Below are 21,145 nucleotides of genomic sequence, written 5' to 3'. Positions count from 1 at the left end.
GATTCATTTTTATATTCACTCATTAGTGTCTGCTCTGGAGTTCCTAGTTGCCAGAGAAAGACTTGTTTTCTCCTTTCTCTTTTAAAAACCCAAACATCTGGTTTATGTCTCTGCAGCGGGAAATTCCAGTGCACTTATCTGCCGGGAACACTATGTTGCTAAGCTTTACAAAAATAAAATCAAGAAGAAGAAGTTTAATGTCCGAGATGTTTGTGAACTCCTATTGAGCAATGTGGTGTAACACACACACACACACACACACACACACACACACACACACCACACACACCACACACACACACACACACACACACACACACACACACACACACACACACACACACACACATCTTGATTAGCCAGGAGGGGCTGGCTGGAGAGTTTAAATGCTGCTGGACACTCTGATGCTGCCAGGCTCTATTATTCAGCCCCAGAAGTTCAGACTTAAGAAGAACAAACCTTCATTTGGTGAGTCAGATCTTTCTTTACAAAACACACCAGAAAAACACAACTGCTGACCAGCAGTACCGTGCGGTTGTGCATCCTTTCCTCTTTTGTTTTCTGTGGCAGTCACATATTTAAGGGGAAATTAAAAAAAACGGATTTAAATACAAAAGATTAAAAATCCTAAAAATATGAAATCATACAAAGAAAACGCAAAAGATGAAACCGTTTAACTCAAGAACAGGAGATAATATTTCAGAGGTTATCTCCCACTCTGCCATTTTAAGGCTTAAAGTAGATCTACGCAACGCAGATGTTTTATGGCGAGACAACCTTTTGCCAAGTGGTTAAAAAAGCGTAGGAGCAGTCACCTTCTGTTCATACAGAAGATGCAACACTGTAGGAAAGATTACCACCACTGCTCTGCACTCTTGATCCAGCTTCAGGCACCTTCCCTCATGGCTCCTTGCAGCCAACTGGTGGTGCTGCTTCAGCTCATGGGCTGGACGTCAGTAGGTTTGGCTTGTTTCTGTGAGCGCTATTCATGGGGATCCTGGTCTGCCTGCTCCAGAACCTGCAACCACGGTGTCCAGTACCGTCAGAGGTAAGACAGCAGAGATCATAGCCACAGGTCCTGGAGGAAAAAGTGATTTTGTTTTGATTGTTTGACAGAAACTTTCAGTATGATGATTATTATTGGAAGAGCAGCTGCTCCCAGCTGTGTCAGAAGCAGGACAGTAGAGCCTGCAATGAGCATAGCTGTCCCATCAACTGCCTCCTGACGGATTTCAGCCCATGGTCCGACTGCTCCCCCTGTGCTAAAAAACAGGCAAGAATGTCTACAGATGTTTGAAGTCACAAATCCACCTTTCATACCTTGTTTGCATCTTGCTCCATATAACCTGTAAATGTTTGGCTTAAAATGTGTTTTTAATGGAGTGATCTGGATCTGCTGCCACAGTTTCGGACCCGGGCGGTCCTGACGCCATCCCAGTTCGGTGGCTCTGCCTGCAGTGTGGAGTTGGCTGAGGAGAGACCCTGCTACCCTTCCACTGAGTGCAAGTTAGCACCCATCGACTGCAGGGACAACTTTAAGTGTGACAATGGTCAGCAGTTTGGGTGTGGCTATGATTATCCAAGATAAGACTCACCCTTTGTCGTTCTCTGATCTTCATTCACAATCAGCATTCTTTCCCTGCAGGACGCTGCATCAACCAGACACTGACATGTAACAAACAGAATGACTGTGGAGATAACTCCGATGAGAGAGACTGCCTTGACTTCAAAACTGTGTGTCCTGCTGAGAAGAGAGTAGCTCCAGGAGCAGACTTGGTGGGAAATGGGTAGGCTTAAAGATTAAAGGGTCACAGTGGAGTTAGAAGAAAAGGGTTAGAGGTGTTAGCTCTTGTTAATACCATTCTTTAATCTGAGTTTTTGAATCTATCTATCTATCTATCTATCTATCTATCTATCTATCTATCTATCTATCTATCTATCTATCTGTCTATCTGTCTGTCTGTCTGTCTGTCTGTCTGTCTGTCTGTCTGTCTGTCTGTCAAAAAATCAATGTATCAGTTTAACATTACTGTGTGTGTGTGTGTCTGTGTGTGTGTGCGTGTGTGTGTGTGTGTGTGTGTGTATTGCCGAGTCCAACAGCCTATTAAAACTGCTGATTTCTGTCCAAGGTTCGATGCTATGGCAGAGGAGCCGCGAGGAGCCGTATTGGACAACATGTTTATGGGAGCAGTGTGCAACATTAAGAGGCCTCAGTCTACAACCCTCTACCACCGAATCCCTCATAATTTTGCCAACTTTGATATTAAGGTTTTTCTCGTTTGAAACAACTTGTATTGTTCAATTAAGCCGGACTTGTCTTACATATGTGGAATTGAGTCTGAAAAGTCCAGTAATCAACAGCTATTTTATAGACTACAGAAGATAAACAGCATAATAAACTCAAAGCCTTAAAAGCCTTATTCAGGATAGCTCCTAATTCATAGATGTCGCATGCCAGTTTGAGAAGATGGCAGCTTGTCTACTTGTTACCATATTATTACTGTAGGGTGCAACTGTCAGGATCCAGGTTTCATCATTATGAAAGATTGGAGGTCACGTTTTTACCTTCCCTGGCAGGATCTGAACCTGAAGTTGTGCGCATTCTCTTCAAAGGGTCAAAAGTTTGCATAGTTTTACATCCAACTGTTTACTGCCCCCTACAGCATCATGCAGCCTGATGACTTGCAGTCTTTTGCCATAGTTGCCATTGAGGCCCTTTATTTTCTCAGCTGGTAAGGCTGCTCTTCTGGGATGGGCTTCAGCCGGGTGGTCTTTGTGTGTCTTACATGACCTGAACACATCAGACATCCCCTAGGTGGCTCAATGCTTGTTCAGGCTTCCATTGAGGTCACATTGTTGGATGCATGAACGTATGATAACCAGGCTGTTTTGCTGAACAGGTGCGCTTCCAGGAGCCTGAGCTCACATGAAGTTGCTTGTGGGTCTTCCTCTGCACCCTGAACACTTTCCCTGGCCACCATGGCTGAAATCTTTACTGATCTAACGGACCATGGATTAACAGTTTGAACAACACTGACAGGCTTTTTCATGTCTGGATAACATTTTATATCCTTTCCTGATTTATAATTTCCAGTTGCCATTTATCCCAGGTCCCCGGACAGCTCTTTTGCTTTCTCTTTGTCTCCATATGCAGAAAATCTGTTCAGAGATAAGGAACTCACTAACTAGTTATAAAGAGACGGTAGTTACACACAAACAGTTCTCAACCTGAGCACCATCTCTATGTGATCTAAAGATATCCCTATGATCCACCAGATTTTCAAAAAATGGCCACAATTTCAAATTCTGCCAGGGTATGAAAACTTATGACCCTAACCCTAAAAAATGGTTGACTGATTACGTTTGTGTTTACTCTTCAAATGATTTTTTTTAAAAGCACCGCCTGTTAAAGGAGTTCCTCATTGACACATTGTTTTTTCTGTCAAGGTTGGAGTGGTGGAGGACTTCAGCACTGAGCCTCAGCCACTCCACACTCAGTCCATTAATCTCAAGAAGTCCATTTCATCAGAGAAGGGCCGAGGATCTCAAAGCAGCCTTTTGTTGCCATTCATTTTCCTGCCTTTATTTTTCAACCATGAGAGTTTTATGAGTAAGACCACTACCAAGTTGGCTTTAGATGCTTCAAAGAAAATAGTGAGTGACACATGCACACACACGTGTTACTGAGCCAAAACATGGTTGTTCTGGTTTCAACATCCTTTATGTGGTTTTCCCTTCTGCAGGATTCCAAGTTTTTGCGGGTGCACCAAGTTCTGCCAGTGTCCACATTTAAGATGATGGACTCTGAGAACCTTGTCCTTTCACAACCCTTTCTCCAGTTTCTTCATGCTCTCCCTCTGGAGTACAACTATGCCCTTTACAGGGAAATCTTTCAACGCTTTGGGACACACTACTACCACTCAGGGGTCCTGGGAGGCCGTTATGACTTGCTGTACCAGTACAGTCGAGAGGAGCTCAAAAGCTCAGGTGCAAAATGAACCATGACAATTAAAATAATTGTTGACTTGAAAATAGAGATACAGACAGTAAATTTGAAAATTTGTCTCCTCAGGAAGTTTGATATCCAAAAAACATGTTGGGGTTAGAGGAAATTAGTCATGGGCACATCCAGTGAAAAAAATATAGTGGCTTCTTCTTTAAACGTAGAAGAAGTGAATTCAATGGGTCTTTGATACATGGGTAGCATTTTATTAGCTCGGAGGCATGATTTTTTGGTTTGTTTGTTTGGCATTACATGGCTCTGCTCTCTCTAACAGCCACAACGGAAGAACACATTAGAGGCTGTTTGGCTCAAGAGACCACCTGGACCATTATTCTCTACAGTCAACACAGCAGTGTCCGTCGATGCTCTGATGATCGGATGACTGAGAAATATCAAGGTAACATCAGTTACAACAGTTTTTTCCTTTTATGATAGTCCAACCTTATATTAGGCCTGGTTCACACTGTGGTCTCAAATTGGATTTTGGTCCTGACTGAATCTGGTTTCATGTAGCGTCAACAGCACAAATTCCATTTTTCCAAGAAGGAATCAAACCATTCCTGGAGGTGGTTTCAAATCAGATTCAAATCCAATTCAACACATGTGACTTCAGTGTCGACGTGTCCGTCTGCCTGTGGCATCAGCGTTTGGCCTGTTGCATGACTGCAGGGCGACAAACAATGACTGTCATCAAGACAGAGATGTTAATAAGACGACGTTCAGCAAGAAGCGCATCCATCTTGTAGCACGCAGCATCATGAGCAACAAGGAGGATGTTGCACCGTGGAGGAAGACAAAGTTCAGCCATGTCTCGAAACCGCGAGTACAAACTTGAAAGCGAGTTGTTGCATGTCCATTGTATCACTGCCCATGCTTCTGTGTTGTCTATGTTGATATAGCATGTCAACACCAACCTTGTTACCATGACAACCAATGCCATCAGGCTCTGGAGTGCCAACACAGCATAGTCTGAGCTGAATACTTGCAAATGGCAGAGTGGACACATGGGCTTCAAGATCCAATTTGAGCAATCCGATTTGCCGACACTTCTTTTTCTCCAGGTTCGTACATACAGGCAGCAGAAAAGTCGTACTCTATGGTGAGAGGAGGTCGAACCAGAGAGGCAGCCGCTCTGGCTTGGGAGAGACAAGGCTCAACTCCGAACCAAGTGTCCTTCAAGAACTGGGCCAAGTCTGTTCTGGACAACCCTGCTGTGGTGGAGAGCACGGTAAAATCAAGTACCAGTGCAAATAACTTCAGTCAATCAAAAAGTTAATGTCTGTGTTTTTTTCTGTATGTCTTTTACAGGTGAACCCGATCATAGATCTGGTGAGGGGTATCCCATGTGCCGTCACAAAGAGGCGCCACTTGAGGAAGGCCCTGTTGCAGTACTTGGATGAGTTTGATTCTTGCAAGTGTGCCCCCTGTCCCAACAATGCCAGACCGGTTCTGGCTGGCACAGAGTGCAAGTGTGTCTGTGAGGTTGGCACATTTGGACTGCACTGTGAGAAACGTGCTCCTGATTACACTTCAGGTACTGTGAGACCATTATTAGTTGTGAAAAATCTATGACAATTTTTATTTTGTGAAAGAGAAAAAGTTAGATAACATGAGCGTGTCGGTCATTCAGGAGTGAGATTTCCAATTTTGGACATTCTTGTTGTGCGTCTCTGTGAGGTTATGAAATAATGCACTATTTTCACTCATTTCAGACAATTATACACTCTGCATATTTGACCAATACTTTTTGACAAAAATCTAAACTATGTTTGATGTTAACACATTATTTTTACTGTTCTGGTTAACTCTTGATAAGCATTAATCACCAGTGCTCTTGTCACTATATAAACAGAGCGTGTGGATGGTTACTGGAGCTGCTGGGGGCCATGGAGTAGCTGTGGATCTACAATGAGGAGACACCGAACTCGGCGGTGTGATAATCCTGCCCCCCTCAGAGGTGGTCAGCCCTGCAGCGGTCATAGCAGAGAGGAGGATCCGTGTCATGTCTCCATTTTCCAAAAGTAAATATAAAACATTTCAAATAAACAGTTGTTTTTTATTTGCATGCAACTTTAAAACTTTTGGGTTTTGTGTGCAGACAGCAGACCTGTGACAATGATGATGACTTTACTGTTGGTTGGAAAGATGAGCTCCCTCCTGGTGTTCAAGGCTGTTTGAGGCCAAAGAGCCCCCCCTACAGCTTCCTCAGGGTAACAAATTTAGTCTGTTAGTGAGTTCAGAATAGGCCCCCACATTACCATGTCTGAGCAGCTAATTTAAATCAAATCAAAATCAAATCAAATCAATCTTTATTTATATAGTGTCTTTTACAATCAAAATTGTTTCAAGGTGCTTTCCAGAATCCCAGGGCCTGACCCCAGAGAAGCAACAGTGGCAAGGAAAAACTCCCCTTTAACAGGAAGAAACCTTGAGAAGGACCAGGCTCATGTAGGGGGACCCTCCTGCTGATTGGGGGGGGATAGAGAGAGAGGAGAGGAGAGGAGAGGAGAGGAGAGGAGAGGAGAGGAGAGGAGAGGAGGAGAGGAGAGGAGAGGAGAAAGAGAGGAGAGGAGAGGAGAGGAGAGGAGAGGAGGAGAGGAGAGGAGAGGAGAGGAGAGAGGAGAGGAGAGAAGAGGAGAGGAGAGGAGAGGGGAGGGGAGGGGAGGGGAGGGGAGAGGGGAGGGGAGAGGAGAGGAGAGGAGAGGAGAGGAGAGGAGAGGAGGAGAGGAGAGGAGAGGAGAGGAGCCATGACCCAGTGGGGTGACAGAGGCCTGTCAGGTGATCATGTTTCTGGACCCCGGCAGCCTTGGCCTATAACAGCATAACTAAGATGTGACCTAATGATTAGACGACCCCCTAAGTATGATAGTTTGTCTGTTTATGATAATAACTGGAACTACAGAATTAGTAACAATAATCTTTTTCAAAGAGGAAGGTATTAAGTCTGATCTTAAAAGTAGCGAGTCAGCCTCCCGTAACTGGACAGGGAGCTGGTTCCATAGCAGGGGGGCCTGGTAGCTAAATGCTTGGCCCCCCATTCTACCCCTAGAGACTCTGGGAACCACTAGCAGACCAGCGTTCTGAGAGCGGAGCGGTCTATTGGGCTGGTAAGGTATCACTAGCTCCTCTAGGTAGGATGGAGCTAGGCATCTGAGGACCTTGTAGGTCAAAAGAAGGATTTTAAAAATTATTCTAAATTTAACGGGCAGCCAATGAAGCGACGCCATTACAGGAGTTATGTGATCTCTTTTGTTAAATTTACATTAATATAATGTACCTAATATTTTGCTTTCAGCTTAGTTAGGAAGGAACTGGCGGAATTAGATTTTTAATCCAATGACAGTAAAGCTTTTGGAACACATCAGGGGAGCAACACTAATCACACAACCTTTTTGAGTGAAAGTATTAAGAATTTAGTAACTGTGATTGAACGTGGGCAGCACTGTGAGCAGGTGGGTATTTGACCCCAACACCTATATCTTCACTTGTTACAGAAAGCAAAGCAGTATTATCTCTTCGGTGAGGATGAGGAGTTCCAGTGCTACACTGGTTTTGACTTGGAGGGCTTCCAGTTCATAAACTGCCTGCCTGATGGGACATGGAGTCAGCCACAAGGAAAATGCCTCAGTGAGTGTGTTCAGTGACACAGGCTGAGATCAGTATCACTCTAACCTGCTTGTATAATCTGGTTCTTGAAATCTGCCCTTGGGAATCTTTAGGGAAAGTGTGCCTTCCTCCCGCGGTTCCTGATTACATGATTCTGTACCCCAACAAAGACGAATACAGAGTGGGAGATCTCGTGGGTTTGAACTGTAAACAGCAGGGCCTGTTTCCTCAGCCTCACAGCTCCTTCACTTGTGGCAACAGTCTCACCTGGGAACCTCCATTACCCCCTGACCTGCGCTGCACCGATGGTACAGTTGATGGTACAGCACTGTTATTCGATGAAAACATCAGTGAGACTGCAAACGTCTCTCTTCTGTCGTAGAGGAGCCGTTTGTTCCTGATGGTCAGTGTCGTCCTGGACAGACGCTACAGGGATCCCAGTGTGTCTGTATGGCACGAGACAGCTGTCTGTGAGCTACTGATCCTCTATTCTAGATTATCCTGTGCATTTCTGTTTTTAGGTGTTCTGCTTTGTGTGTATAAGAGAACTTGGTGTGCAGTGATAATGACATGAGCGGATGTGTGAATAGTTCCCAGCCAGAGGCCCTCTGCATCCTGAACACAGATGTTGGTGTGGCTGTGTCAGTGTCCCTCTGCACCTTCCACGTCGGGCGCTGCCATGGTGATCCGCTCTTTTTCATCAGCGAGGGGGTGTGTGATCCAGCCGTATCTGGCAAACTGGAGTGGATCAAATTCAGAGCTCAAATGTCCTCAAAGAGCCCTGTTCGGCAAATGTGTGGTCTGGACACCTGCTACCAGTGGGAAACCTGCACCGGTGAGGAAACTCTCTTGGTTCTATAGAACCTCGAAATTATTTTTGATATCAGTGTAACCGGTTCTTCAAAAACTGACCGGCATAAAAGGTCATATCTCTAACTTACTAAAAAAAAAATCTGAGTAATTGTAAAATATTTGGTGCTCGTCCACCCACGGGGGATGGAACGCTTCATTGGTAAAGACCGAATCTTGATCTCCTTCAGGTCAATCTTCTTGTCAGAGAAGGTTGATAAGACTGTGTGGATGTGGTTAGTTTAGGTTCACACTCCACTTTGTTTACATCATTTCCACATGATTTTTCCATATTTTAACATTATTATGTCAAACTTTTTCTTTCTTTTCAGCATCTAAGAAGTGTGAGTGCAAATCTGCAAGGAACTGTGAGCGTGATGAGCAGCAAATGTTCTGTATTAAGCTCACCAGGTCTCCGAGGGCTCGAAGCATGGACCTTTGCTCCATGGCTGCACTCAAGTGTGCAAACTATGATTTTGAGATTCTCAGCGAAGGTGTCTGTGAGTCCAGATGATCATTTTTATATCTACAACTGCTTTTAATGAAACAGGTTGAAAAGTGCCCTCATGTATTGATACTCTTCAGCCAAATGGTGATGGATAAAAAGGTCTTTTCATGGACTAATAAATAAAAATGATCTCAAGTATCCTGCTTTTTTCTTTTTAAAAAAATGTTGTTTTATTTCTGTCAGTTTCTGTAAGATTCTATATCCCAAAAAGGCATATTGCTGAAGTCTTGGCTTATTTTGCCTATCTTTCTGACATTTATAGATTTCATATAGTGGAGCTTTTTTTTAACTACTCCAGTTCCAGCTTTACTGGTGGAAATAGGAAAGTTGTCGATGAACATATGGACAGTTAGGCTTGGTCTTAAATAATTCAAACTAAAGGGCAAGATCAACACTGGGAACCTGGAGGGAGGACAAGAAAGATCAACATTAGTTTTGGGACCAGGCTAAAAGATAATGCATGGAAAAATAGGCATTTTGGAAAAGAGAGTGTGTCCAGTCTGCTGGGCAGCTGCTCTGCCACAGCTTTGTCCTGAGCCTGAAATTGATTTGAGTTTTTTATTAGTACAAAGAAGAAAAAGGATGAACACATTATCAATAACATTCAATGGAGGTCATATTTACAGATATACACAGATGGATCAAAAGAACCAGAGGAGGACGTGAATTGGTATAGTAATAGTAATAGTAATAGTAATAGTGCTGGGATTGTAACAGGTGCGCCAAGGAGGCACACCTCATTAAACAGTCTCTGTCCATCAAAGACCAGTGCCCAGGAAATAAGGCCACAGGTTGATAATCCTCAGATAAGAACTTGTTGCAGGACGAAAAGAACTCAGGCTAACGGGAACAGACAGGAAGCAGCAAAGACTTGGTCAGACAGAAGAATGAGCAGTTTACCAGGACAGGAGCAGGACAGGTTGGTCGACAACAGGCAAGGTCCAACCCAGGAAAACCATCTGAAGAATAACGCTCAGGCATGAGCCCACAGACAACCTGGCAAAGAGTGAGAGCCAGGTAGGGGCTGAAGCTGAGATCCAAACAGGTGGGCCAGATTGAGCTGATTTGAAAGGAGCAGACTGTGACACTATTTAAGTGGTTTTAGTAATAGTTTATTTAACCTGGTTAACGTATCAGTCCACAGTCTTGGTGATCATCCTGTCTGAGGAACATCAGGCTAGCTGCCAGTGATTAAATGTTATCTTAACTTCTGCTTCTCACGCTCAGATGCTGATTTTCTGGAGTTTAGTCTTGCATACTCGCCCTGAACAAGATCAGTGATCCATTATATCAAGTGCAGCTTTGCGTCATTCTGAGAAGATCTGGATTCAGTTTTACAATGCCAAACAACAATGTTGCTTGTTGGATATCCTCAACTGGTCCAACATTAGCCTCCCATCCATACTCATGTCTACTGGTCTTCAGGGTGATTATCAGTGTTGTAAACTGTGTTTCACCAGGATTGAGCAACTTTTTGACTTGCAACACTTGCATCATTAGTCTGGACTGTCACTACTTAGAGACTCCACTGAAAATAACCCCCAAAGGACAGAGAAAAGAAAACAAGCCTGGCTTCATTATGGATTTTCCATTACGGACACAGAGAAAACACATTTTTCTTTAATTAGCACGGGAGAGTTGTTTGTTGCATCTTTATTGTGGACAAGCCTCAATGCTGATCACATTGACCTGCTCTCCAGCACACCGTCTGGCACCAAACTCACACTGGCTCATTGTGCTCTCAACTCCATCAACTCCAGAGCTGACACACAGGGGGGCAGAATCTGTGGGGCACTCAGACGTATTCTGACACACACATTTTCCTGTTGATTCTACAGAAAGGAATAAATCACAAGAAAACAAATGTTACATGAATAAAGGTCCAGGATGTAGGATTCATTTGTCCAGCATGCAGATTAGAACAAGCGTAAATCCCATTTCATTTTATTCATTTAATAAGAGAAAACATCATTCAAAAGACTCACCTTGACAGACTGTCCCAGGCTTGCAGTCCCCGCACGAAACTGATGCCTCAGCTGGCCACTTACAGTCATCGTGACTGGCCACGGTTATACTCCGGCCCATACACTGCAGAGCTCCAACCTGACAAAGTTCCAGTACGCGTGCCTGGCTGGATCCCACTTTGATGCACAACTGCACAGATGCCCTGTGCAAGTAAAGGAGTTTATCAAAATCTGAAGTATGGTGACCAAACCTTGATGTAATTGTGAAAACATGGAGCTGTTTCACTTACGGACACTGAAATGGCATCAAACACACACACTGCTTCTTTCCTTCAGTCTCCCATAACTTACACTTCAGGATGGAGGGAGGAGCAGAAGCTGTTGGCTCTGAGATAATAGAAAGATCCATACATATGAATTTCTCTCTGTCTCAAAAAAGACATCACATGTTGATTACCACAACAACAGAACAACATCCCGTTGACTGGAAAGATCTGTGATCGTTTGACTTTGGGAATAAACTGAGCTGCACCTGCTTTACATTGAGCCCCGGCTGGAGATGGAGACCACTGCAGACTGGGATTGCACATGACCTCAGACACCTCCCCCTCCAGCTGTGAGCCTCCAGGGCAGGACAGGGACAGACTCTCCCCTATCTGATATGCAGCTTTGGTGGGCACAGCAATAACATCACTATTGAGTGTAGGAAAGTCACATGTAGAACCTGAAACAAAAAGTTTGATCAGCAATGCAAACGCTTTGCAAACCTCATTTGTGTTCATTAATTAAATGTACTCCAAGAAGTCAATCCTTAAACTGGTAACCTAAAACCTTAAAATTCAGAGAGACATACTTTTACAAGCTATTGTTCCTCTCCTCCACGTTTTGCTTTCAGTGCATTCAGCCACAGCATCTCCACTAAGATGATATCCATCTATACAGGAGTACTCCACTGTGTTTCCAACCAGGTAATAATCTCTGGGATCCTAACAGAAGCACATTTAAAATCATCACACCCAAAGGAGAAATGAAAACCAAACCAGCATCTCTCAGGTCAATGACTCACGTGAACAAAGCCATTCCTCAGGTTTGGTGGCTCTCCACACATCTTTGGTGGAGTCACTGAGAGATGGAAGCACTGAGGCTCCATCATTCTGCACAGACAGAAAAGCGTCATTTCTCCTAAAATGTGATCCGATCCTCATGTGCCTATTCTGATCTTTCTTTTTTTTATTGAACACACTCACTTAACATTCTAAATAGCTGCTCATGTTCCAGGAGCAACTACACAACTGTTGTTGGATGGAAATCTGGGCTCTGACTTGTCCCTCTCAAAAGATTTATTTTTTGGGGTCATTGTCTTCTACAGATATTCAGCTGAGAAGAATTTTTGCTTTACTTGGGAATTCTTTCTCCCATCAGTGATTGTGAGCTGACCAGGCCCTGTTGCAACAAAGCAGGTACAAATGGTGATTTTCCTTACTGTATGCTTAGGGTGATGTCATGATGATATACAGTGACATTTTATAATGTGCAGCTAAGCATTCTTTCCAACTGTAAAACTTCAGATGTGCAACAAGGTTCTTTTAGGCAGCAGGGACATCCTTCACTGTGTCCAGTAAAGATTTGGATGTATCGCTCCAGATCCACTCAGATTTTCATTCAAATTGACCTCATCGATGAGTCTCTGTTGTGATTTTAGTCTTTTAGCTCAGTGTGTCTCCATTTGTGGACCATTTGCCTCAATGTAAAAGGTTGAAAGTCTATAAAATAGCTGTGTAGAGGTTTTAGCTTATAGAACTTTGAACTTTGTTGTCTTTGCATAATAATTACTATAGATACCTATATTTATGTAAATCATGAAATTTCAAATGTTTCACTTACCTCCTAATTTGTGACAAAATTCCAAAGATGTACATTTAGCAAAATGATCCAATTACATTTTATTTAATTCAATTGACAATAAGCAGACGTTAAAAGGAAAGCAGTGCGCATGTCCTTACTGTAGGTGCTGCAACTCTGCATCCTCACACTGCTTATGTTCCACCTGTGGCCCCACACAGTTGGCCCCGCCTCTGCTGGGAGTGGGATTGTTGCAGTTTCGGGTCCTAGTTCTTCGACCCCCAGTGCAGGAACCCCAGGATGACCAACAACTCCAGCCTCCATGGGTAACACCTGAGAGAGGAATGTTTATTACATGATGAATATAATCACACTCCCACATAGAGAATGTTTCAATATTTTTAGGCCATGTTCACGTGACAATGTTGTCCCTGAAAGCAAAATGTTTGGGATAACGACTGAAAACGTGATGGTGACCATGCCATTCTAGTAGTTTAGTAGTGAAACAGCACTGGTCAGAGCGTTGATGCAGCAAATTCAACATTGGTTTGAGAAGTGATAAATTACTATATATACAACAGCTATGTTGAGGTTGTTGTTCCTAGGTGTTGTGTCTACAGACCCCTAGCTGTGTTGCTTAACTATATATGTATTTTGTATTACTAAATTTTATATTTGATTGTTTTTGTAACTTCAGGAAGTTTTTTATGATGTGTATGAAGCTGACATGGCCCACATTTTCCTTTTCAATGTAAATTGTATCAACTATAATACCACAATGCTACAGTACGTTGTGATTGAAACTTTACCAAATTGACAGTAATTCCACTAGTAAGTAGCTTATTCTGAGACTTTGTTTACCTGGTTCTTCTCCAACTACAGATCCTATTTGGCAAGCTTGTCCTGACGTCCCTAATCGACAGACACAATGACACTCTGAGCCGATCAGCAGTGGCTGACCATTGTTGAGGCAGGGCCGGCAGTGGCAGGGATGTTCTGTTGACAGGTACTCCTCCATAGCTCTCTTGAGGTTGAACTTCTTCAGGCCTGCACACTCCACCTCCTTTACCAGCTCATAGAGAGGACGTACCTGAAGAAGCAGATTTACACTGTAATATTATAGAAGCTTGACGACCAGTTTCTTTTAGACCTGACTTTTCCAACATTCATTGTTTACACACAGTCACGGCGCTGTGCCACTAGCGTTACAGAAGACCTCAAAACACTGACTCAATTTTCATTGAGATTGCCTTCCAGATAGAAACTTAGTGGTAGTTGAAACTGTGTCATAACATCACTCTTACCCTGCCTTCACTTCTGACACCATGTAGTATTGATGAGGTGTGATGACAGACTTCTTTTATATGTAATTTTTTGAATTGTTTGTCTTTTACATACAATCACAGTGCCCTGTAGCAAATCCACAGTTACTACTACATCCTACACCTACGACTGCCTCCAAGGCTCACAAGCCCAACACATTACAAACAGGTGGACGAGTAGCGTGTCAGGCCCTGGGTTTCTGTACAGTGCCAAGAGACAATTTTGATTGTAGCTCAGGGCTTGAAAGAGTCAAGGGAAGAGCCACCAGACAGGGGACATTCCCTAATACCTGGACAGTGGGTGATGGTCAATAAACCGTAAAAAGTGGAGCTTAGAGCCTAAATAGGAAGGATCATTCCAAGTGTTGTTGGTCGCTCAGAATGCAAGGGATACTAAGATGGATCCATACAAGCCACTGTAATCTAGCCAAGCTGCCGGACAACGTATAGAATGATGAAATGAAATTATTTGAGACTCAGCTAGAAATAAACAATTTTTTGCGAACCTAAGTGTAATTCCGCTTTTTCTTTCTGTGTTACAAACACAGACACAAGCCGACCCCAGGGTGTGAGGTGTTACCAACAATGCATCAGGCAAGCAATGGCTGAGAACCATCAGAGCTAAAGCGATTTTGCTTTGCTCGAATGTTGTTTTGCAAGGTTTTGTATATAACTTTCTTGTAAATATCCCCAGTTACTTATTTACAGGACTGTTTGGACCATTTTTAGTTGTTTATTATTAAACAAATCAACCATCGAGTCCTTGTCAGTTTCACAAATACGGACTATTTGACCTCTAATTTGATTTGACTCATGATTTATTTATTTATCCTTCTGAGTATCTAGCATTGTTAAGGCTATCATTATTTAATGTGTTAAGCCACCATTACCTTATTTAAACTTAGCTAGCTAGCTGCCTCTGGGCTTGAACAAACAAAAGGTCTTCACATGCAACGGCATTTAAAAAATGATGATATGGCGTGACGTACATGTCCCTTTATGCCAACTAAAGAGTTCATTGTCAGCAACTTTTGTGGAATGCTACAGAGTGATTACCACAGCTGCATTATTGGTTTAATTTTAGCAAGCCTTTTCTATGTGAACTTCTCTAGTTTCCTGCAAAGGTCCAAACGCATGAACTTTAGTTCTGGATTTGCAGGTATGGTGTCCTTACACACCGGAAATGTTCCTCTGTTAAGCTAGGTTTAGTCTTCTATGATTTGCAGTGGAGTTGCATTGTCTGCAGGCCTTCTGTGACACCACAGAGACGCAGAGAACCAGACCACTGAGGCAGTGATTGGTTCACAAACTACACAATATAGACTTCAACCTGCCTTCTGTGTGTTTTCGTGTGTGTGTGTGTGTGTGTGTGTGTGTGTGTGTGTGTGTGTGTGTGTGAGAGAGACGTTCTGGAGTGCAGATCTTTTTCTTGAGCTGCAACTACTGATTCCAATGCCCCATGATGGTTAACAGCATACAGAGTGGATGCTAAATAAATATGATTTTCATACCTTATGATCTATAATTTGCGGGAAGTCTTTGACAGATGAGGCCCAGTCATCATATTTCTTGCCATTTTCTTCTGGTTTCTCCAAATCCAGATCAGACAAATATTGTTTTAAACCCGGATTTCCTCCTAAAATGTCCACTTTGATAGGCATTTTTTGATTTTTGTATCCTGTTGACCAAAGACATTTAGGTTCCATAAGTCTGTGCCTGCATATGTTAACATCATTTAGTCTGATTGACTCAGGCAACATGTACCTCTGCTTTTACTCACCATGACTTGATGACACAGCGCTGGTAAGTTTTTCACAAACGGTTTTGATCTTCCTTCTGAAAAAACGCCGCTTCACCTTACGCCAACACCTCTCATACTCAATGTTTGTTGTACCTTTATACACACAATTCAGCAGATTTTCTATTAAAATGCTTCTTATTCACTCAGCTTTCAAATACATTCAATTAATTTTTTTGGGGTTTTCATAATAGACAAGTTTCTAGAAATGTTGTTACTTGTTGATGAGAGTGCATCTTGGGTCAGCTCCAGCAAGGCTTGATATTGCCCCCCCAGTGAGCCCTCAGAGAAATAGTGTGTCCCATAGATCTCGAACAGCTTGCGGTAAGCAGAGTAGTCATATGTGATTGGGAGGGAGGACAAGGCCTTCCAGAAGTCTTCTGAAAGAGTGAGATGCTCCGGGGCCGAGTTTTGGAATTGGGCGAGTTCCACTTTATTCTTCAAGATAATCAATCTGTAAGCCTGAATCAGACACATGTCTAGATGTCAACTGGCTGACAAAAACTAACAGATGATGGAGATTAAAGGGCTGCGAAAGTAGGAATAAATGGATGCGTGTCATCACCTTACTCTCAGTGACCTCTTTGGTGAACTTGCGGCGATCATATTTCCACAAGGCGCTGCTCTGGATGTGCTGCATGTAGGACCAGGAGCTCTCAAATGATTCATCACTTTCCTCATTGTTTACTGTAACCTGCAGCACAAAAGAGGGCGATGGGTGGTTGGTTGAGAGCAAAGATTACCAAAGTGCTCTGACTCTACAGGGACATACATTAGGATTATATTTGTAGACTTCAACACCACCGTTTAAGACCATTACTGTTCCCACCTCCACCTGTCAGTGGGTTTCTGACTACATGTCTGACAGGTAATTATGACCCCAATTTAAAACTTAAATGTTTCTCATTCATCAAATGGTCTAACTGGGGGTTATAATTGGGGCTAAATTCAAAACCAGAGGAAGAAATTCATTGCAAAGGTTTGGACTGAAGTAAGACTAAATGTTGACAATTTATACTATATACATTCAATTCAATGGTCAATTTGACCCTAGATGACAAATGTGTAAGCCAATCAGGAAAGACCAGATGATGGGATGGAAAGACTGCTGACAGGAGAGAATAGATTGAAAATGCTGAAGCCAGAGTTCTGACAGGTATTGACAAAAGAGATCACATAACTCCTGTACTGGGGTCTCTTTATTGGCTGCCCATTAAATCTAGAATAGCATTTAAAATTCCTCTTCTGTGCTACCAGGTCCTCAGAGGCCTAGCTCCATCCTACCTGGAGGAGCTAGTGACCTTATCATCCCAATGGACAGCTCCACTCTCAAAATGCTGGTCTACTTATGGTCTCCAGAGTCTCTAACAGTAGAATGGGGGGCATTTAGCTACCAGGCCCCCCTGCTGTGAAACCAACCTTACCTCCCATAGCTACAAAGGTAGGTCCTTCCCTGAATGAGTCGCCAGTGCATTGCAGGGCCCTATATGGGCATTTGTGGGTTCGATGCCTTGCTCAAGGGTACCTCGGCAGTGCTCTGAATGTTTTCTGGCACCTTCCATATTTTGCCTGCCCGAGGCAAAATGCTGGTGTCATGGACAAGTCATGAATCAACAGAAGGTGTAGATCAGGAAGGCCGGTCCACCCAATCTCTCCCCTCCAGGTACCACTCTCATTGCCCACATGGGCATTGAAGTTCCCCAGTAGAACAATGGGGTCCCCAGTCGGGACACTATCAACTACCACTACCAGGAATTCCAAAATGGTCAGGTACTCTATATTACTGTTTGGTCTGTGGCGACAAACAGCAACACACCTGTTTCAGAACCCATGCTGTGTGTGGAGGGGAGCCCAACTAACTCTAGCTGGTACCTCTCAACCTCTTGCACAAGTTCAGGCTTCTTCCCCACAGCAAGATGACATTCCATGTCCCTATAGCAAGATTTTCTATCTGAAGATTGGGACTCCGGCCCCGACTGCTACCCAAACCATTGCACCATCCCCTAAAGAATCTTCCTGTCGGTGGTGAGCCCACTAGAAGGTGGATCCACTTCGACATTTCAGGTTAAGTCTAGCCACCAGGCCCTCACCTGCGAGCCCCAACCCCAGGCCTGGCTCCTGAGTGTGGCCCTAGTAACACCAATCCGGGTAACATAATGTCCTTGTTTTGGTTTTTTTTGCCATCATAATGGTTAAATGACCCACATTTAATCTGATTGTTCACCTAGGAACATTTTGTCACAGGAGAAGGTACTAGGGGCATAATGGCCCTTACAACTTAGGTCCAGGATCATTCGGGCACACTAACCATGACAGTGAGGTTTATTAATATTTCTGTAAATTTGTGTAGATATTATATGTGGTTTCAGGTATCCTGGTTTAGGTAAAGTGGGTGATGTTAAATAAGAGTCAAATTCTATTTATATTATCCAATGGGGCCAATAAAGCTGATTGTGATGCTGAAGAATATCTAAATATATTTTAAGTAAGCAGATATTTGTATATACCGTGATATATGATTGGCATTGTCATCTGTGACCATGACCACGATCACATATTTCTTTTACCTCAAAGTTGTACCTGAGGATGTTCTGTGGCAGCCTGTACAGGATTTTGTGGTCACCACTGAACACCTTCCTGCACTGTCCTCCAAAGCTCATCGTGTTTATCACACCTGCTCTCAGGTTGCCTGTCAATATGTCATACCTACAAGGATTTTACACCAAATTAATATGATTACCTGACACAAATTGGAGGCATTTATAAGTTGATATAAATCTGTTCTTTTTGTTGATGCTCACCCTTTTCCTATCAAGTCGGAGTTGGGGGGTGTTTTATCAAGGTCACACGAGTGCTGGTTGCCATCTAGGTTGCAGCTTCTTTCATCCAGACCGTCCTCACAGTCCTGGTCTCCATTACAGACTAGAGACCGGCTGATACACTTACCTGCATGTGTCCAGAAAACATATTGGTTATTTGAAAACACGCAGAATGTGTTAGTGTCACAACTGAGGCCAAGCTATATAAGTTATAAAATAATATTTTAAATTGAAGTTGCAACACACCAGAAGTGCATCGGAACCTGTTTCCACAGCCCGCCTTTAGAGGGCAGCCTTTCGTTTGGATACACGACTGTGTTTGTATGGCTCCTCCTGAACATGGTACACCTCCGAACTGAGCAAACACCTCAAAGTGACGAGTTCGAACCTGAAGAGAGGCAAAGTGTGATGGAGATGCGATGCTATATTCTCCATAACTCCCACCATAACCTTACTATAACTGCAGTAATCTCAACCTAAATATAACTGCTTCTGCCTCTACTAAAAATACTTCTGCTACTACTACTACCCCTACAACTACTACTACTACTACTACTAGTAGTAGTAGTACTACTACTACTGCTGCTACTAATACTGCTGCTGCTTTTCACCCATTTAAAAAGAATCAAATATCTAAATTAAACCATGTGTTCACAAAATTACCAGTTAAAGATACTCTATATCATCATGATAAGAACTTCATGGAATCTCTATGGAAACAACACATGACCACTGAGATACTGTCTTCTGTTAACACATGAGGCATCTATTGCAGCCAGTTACTAGAGGAACAATGTCTATCCAGCAAGTAGCACAGTAAGTCAGGCCACTGGAACCTGGCTGTGTCTTAAATAGTGTCACAAATTATAAAGACAACTGTAGTCTGGAGTTGAGAGTTTGTTTCACACTGCATGTCTATGGTTCCAGGGTTATTTTTGTGCCTACACTAGTGGCACATTTTTGTGCCTACACTAGTGGCACAAAAATAACTTACTTCATTAATACCTTTGTACTGGAGCAGCCGTCACACACAGACCAGTCTCCATACTGTCCCCATCTGCAGCTCACCGGTTGCACACAACTACAAGGAATAAACACAGGTTTGAGAATTAACTGAATCACCTGCCTTTAAATGGATTAAAAGCACTGGTATACTTGTTTTTGAATAAAATTGTGTGGCCCAAACCTCCTTCCTTCTGTAACTAAGGTGTGCACCTACCAGACAGGAGTCACAAATGTGATCAACACTGCTAAATTCAACTGCAGCTGTTTTAAAGTAGAAAAACAGGAAACTCCTCAAATCATGAGAATATGATGGACTGGATTTATAAATACATCAACATATTCATCAAAATTTTTAACAAATTACATATTGTGAAAGAAAATCTCAACAGTCGTACCTTCATGATGCTTTCTGAGAGTTGTCTCTGAGCTCAAAATCTCTGTCAGTTAATATGTTAGGATGAGATTACTTAACTAAAAAGAAATCAGGAATTTCCACAGTGAAGCAACTCTCAGTCTAAATAATCTTGCAGCCATAGACTGAGTTCAACTCTAGTGACTTTGTTCTGATCTTTAACAACTGGAAATTTCCAGTAAACCGAAGAAGAGTTTTGTTTGCTCTGAATCAGTTTCCCCCCCTGTGGGCCAGATGTTGGGTTGCAACAGGATTAGTTACACCACAGTTTTGATCTGGCACCACAACCTGCAACATTTGAGCAAAGGTCAGAAGCTGAAGTATGTCGACACTGGTGCTTTGTAAACATTACAATCAAGTAAAAATGTCCTCACAACTAGGTAAAGACAAAGTTTGGAATAAAGAATCCGTATACCTTATAAAAATGCTGAGCAGCACACTGATGTGACCCCACACAGTAAAATGCTGCTTGAAGATATTCATATTTTGTAATAATGATAAAACATATCATCATCATCATCATCATTATTGTCTTTTGTTAATATTTGATAGGTTCTTAGTTTGATATGTCAGCTCCTGCTCCAAGAGGTCAGTAGTTTGATCACTGATGATGTCATTAACACATTTTCTTGCGTAGTCCTTTTTCTTCTCTCTCCCTCCTCCTCCCTCTTTCTATATACATATACAGATATCGCTGACTTCATAGCTGTGCACTGACCTGCTGATCTTATACTGTTAACTTGTAATTAATGTATTTCCCTGATTTATGTCTATTCTTAATCCATCTAGCCTCCCTTTTCTTCACCCTCTCTGCCCAGCTGGCCATTAGTAGTTGCAGTATGATTCTGGTGCTGCTCAAGTTTTCTTCCTGCTAAAGGGGAGTTTTTTCCCTCTGTAGCTTGTTGTGGGACAGGCCCTGGGATTCTGTAAAGTGCCTACAATTTTTTTTGGAACAAATGCTATATAAATAATGATAACTTAATTGAAGTGAATTAAATTGAATTAAAAACACAACAA

General features: G+C 42.7%; 2 protein-coding genes across 2 annotated transcripts; one reads left to right on the top strand and one right to left on the bottom strand.

Annotated features, from left to right (window-relative positions):
- Positions 1 to 313: 313 nt before the first annotated feature.
- c6 (complement component 6) lies at positions 314 to 9,104 on the top strand. The gene is made up of 18 exons (XM_057019190.1): positions 314 to 468; positions 885 to 1,048; positions 1,117 to 1,273; positions 1,406 to 1,550; positions 1,646 to 1,787; positions 2,130 to 2,268; positions 3,448 to 3,654; positions 3,744 to 3,987; positions 4,278 to 4,400; positions 5,065 to 5,231; positions 5,312 to 5,537; positions 5,856 to 6,024; positions 6,102 to 6,213; positions 7,498 to 7,630; positions 7,723 to 7,917; positions 7,992 to 8,079; positions 8,200 to 8,444; positions 8,791 to 9,104. The coding sequence occupies exons 2-18, from the start codon at positions 903 to 905 to the stop codon at positions 8,970 to 8,972; spliced, it is 2,820 nt and encodes a 939-aa protein (XP_056875170.1). The 5' UTR covers positions 314 to 468; positions 885 to 902; the 3' UTR covers positions 8,973 to 9,104.
- A 952-nt stretch (positions 9,105 to 10,056) lies between these two features.
- On the bottom strand, positions 10,057 to 20,317 carry c7b (complement component 7b). Its single transcript, XM_057019191.1, has 18 exons — positions 20,112 to 20,317; positions 19,931 to 19,977; positions 19,717 to 19,792; positions 18,958 to 19,099; positions 18,694 to 18,838; positions 18,460 to 18,598; positions 16,458 to 16,586; positions 16,111 to 16,354; positions 15,875 to 15,988; positions 15,606 to 15,772; positions 13,634 to 13,862; positions 12,934 to 13,105; positions 11,997 to 12,084; positions 11,784 to 11,916; positions 11,463 to 11,654; positions 11,221 to 11,317; positions 10,952 to 11,133; positions 10,057 to 10,798 (listed from the first exon to the last, which is right to left on the bottom strand). Exons 1-18 carry the CDS (start codon positions 20,115 to 20,117, stop codon positions 10,620 to 10,622), a joined length of 2,481 nt encoding a protein of 826 aa, XP_056875171.1. The 5' UTR covers positions 20,118 to 20,317; the 3' UTR covers positions 10,057 to 10,619.
- Positions 20,318 to 21,145: the final 828 nt, after the last annotated feature.

The sequence above is a fragment of the Takifugu flavidus genome, chromosome 20 (genome assembly GCF_003711565.1).
Source record: "Takifugu flavidus isolate HTHZ2018 chromosome 20, ASM371156v2, whole genome shotgun sequence".
In the NCBI taxonomy this organism is placed as follows: Eukaryota; Metazoa; Chordata; class Actinopteri; order Tetraodontiformes; family Tetraodontidae; genus Takifugu; species Takifugu flavidus.
Note: the sequence above shows the minus strand (reverse complement) of the source record. Positions and strands in the feature narration are given on the sequence as shown.

Bases quoted from the DNA above. Each gene is read 5' to 3' on its own strand.
- c7b (XM_057019191.1), bottom strand. The intron at 16,587-18,459 runs GTAAAAGAAATA...TTTGTGCTGCAG, and splicing joins TCCTCAGGTACAACTTTGAG to GTTACAGTAAACAATGAGGA. The intron at 10,799-10,951 runs GTGAGTCTTTTG...TCCTTTCTGTAG, and splicing joins GCCTGGGACAGTCTGTCAAG to AATCAACAGGAAAATGTGTG.
- c6 (XM_057019190.1), top strand. From the start codon at position 903: ATGGCTCCTTGCAGCCAACTGGTGGTGCTGCTTCAGCTCATGGGCTGG. The intron at 5,232-5,311 runs GTAAAATCAAGT...TGTCTTTTACAG, and splicing joins CTGCTGTGGTGGAGAGCACG to GTGAACCCGATCATAGATCT. The intron at 6,025-6,101 runs GTAAATATAAAA...TTTTGTGTGCAG, and splicing joins CATGTCTCCATTTTCCAAAA to ACAGCAGACCTGTGACAATG.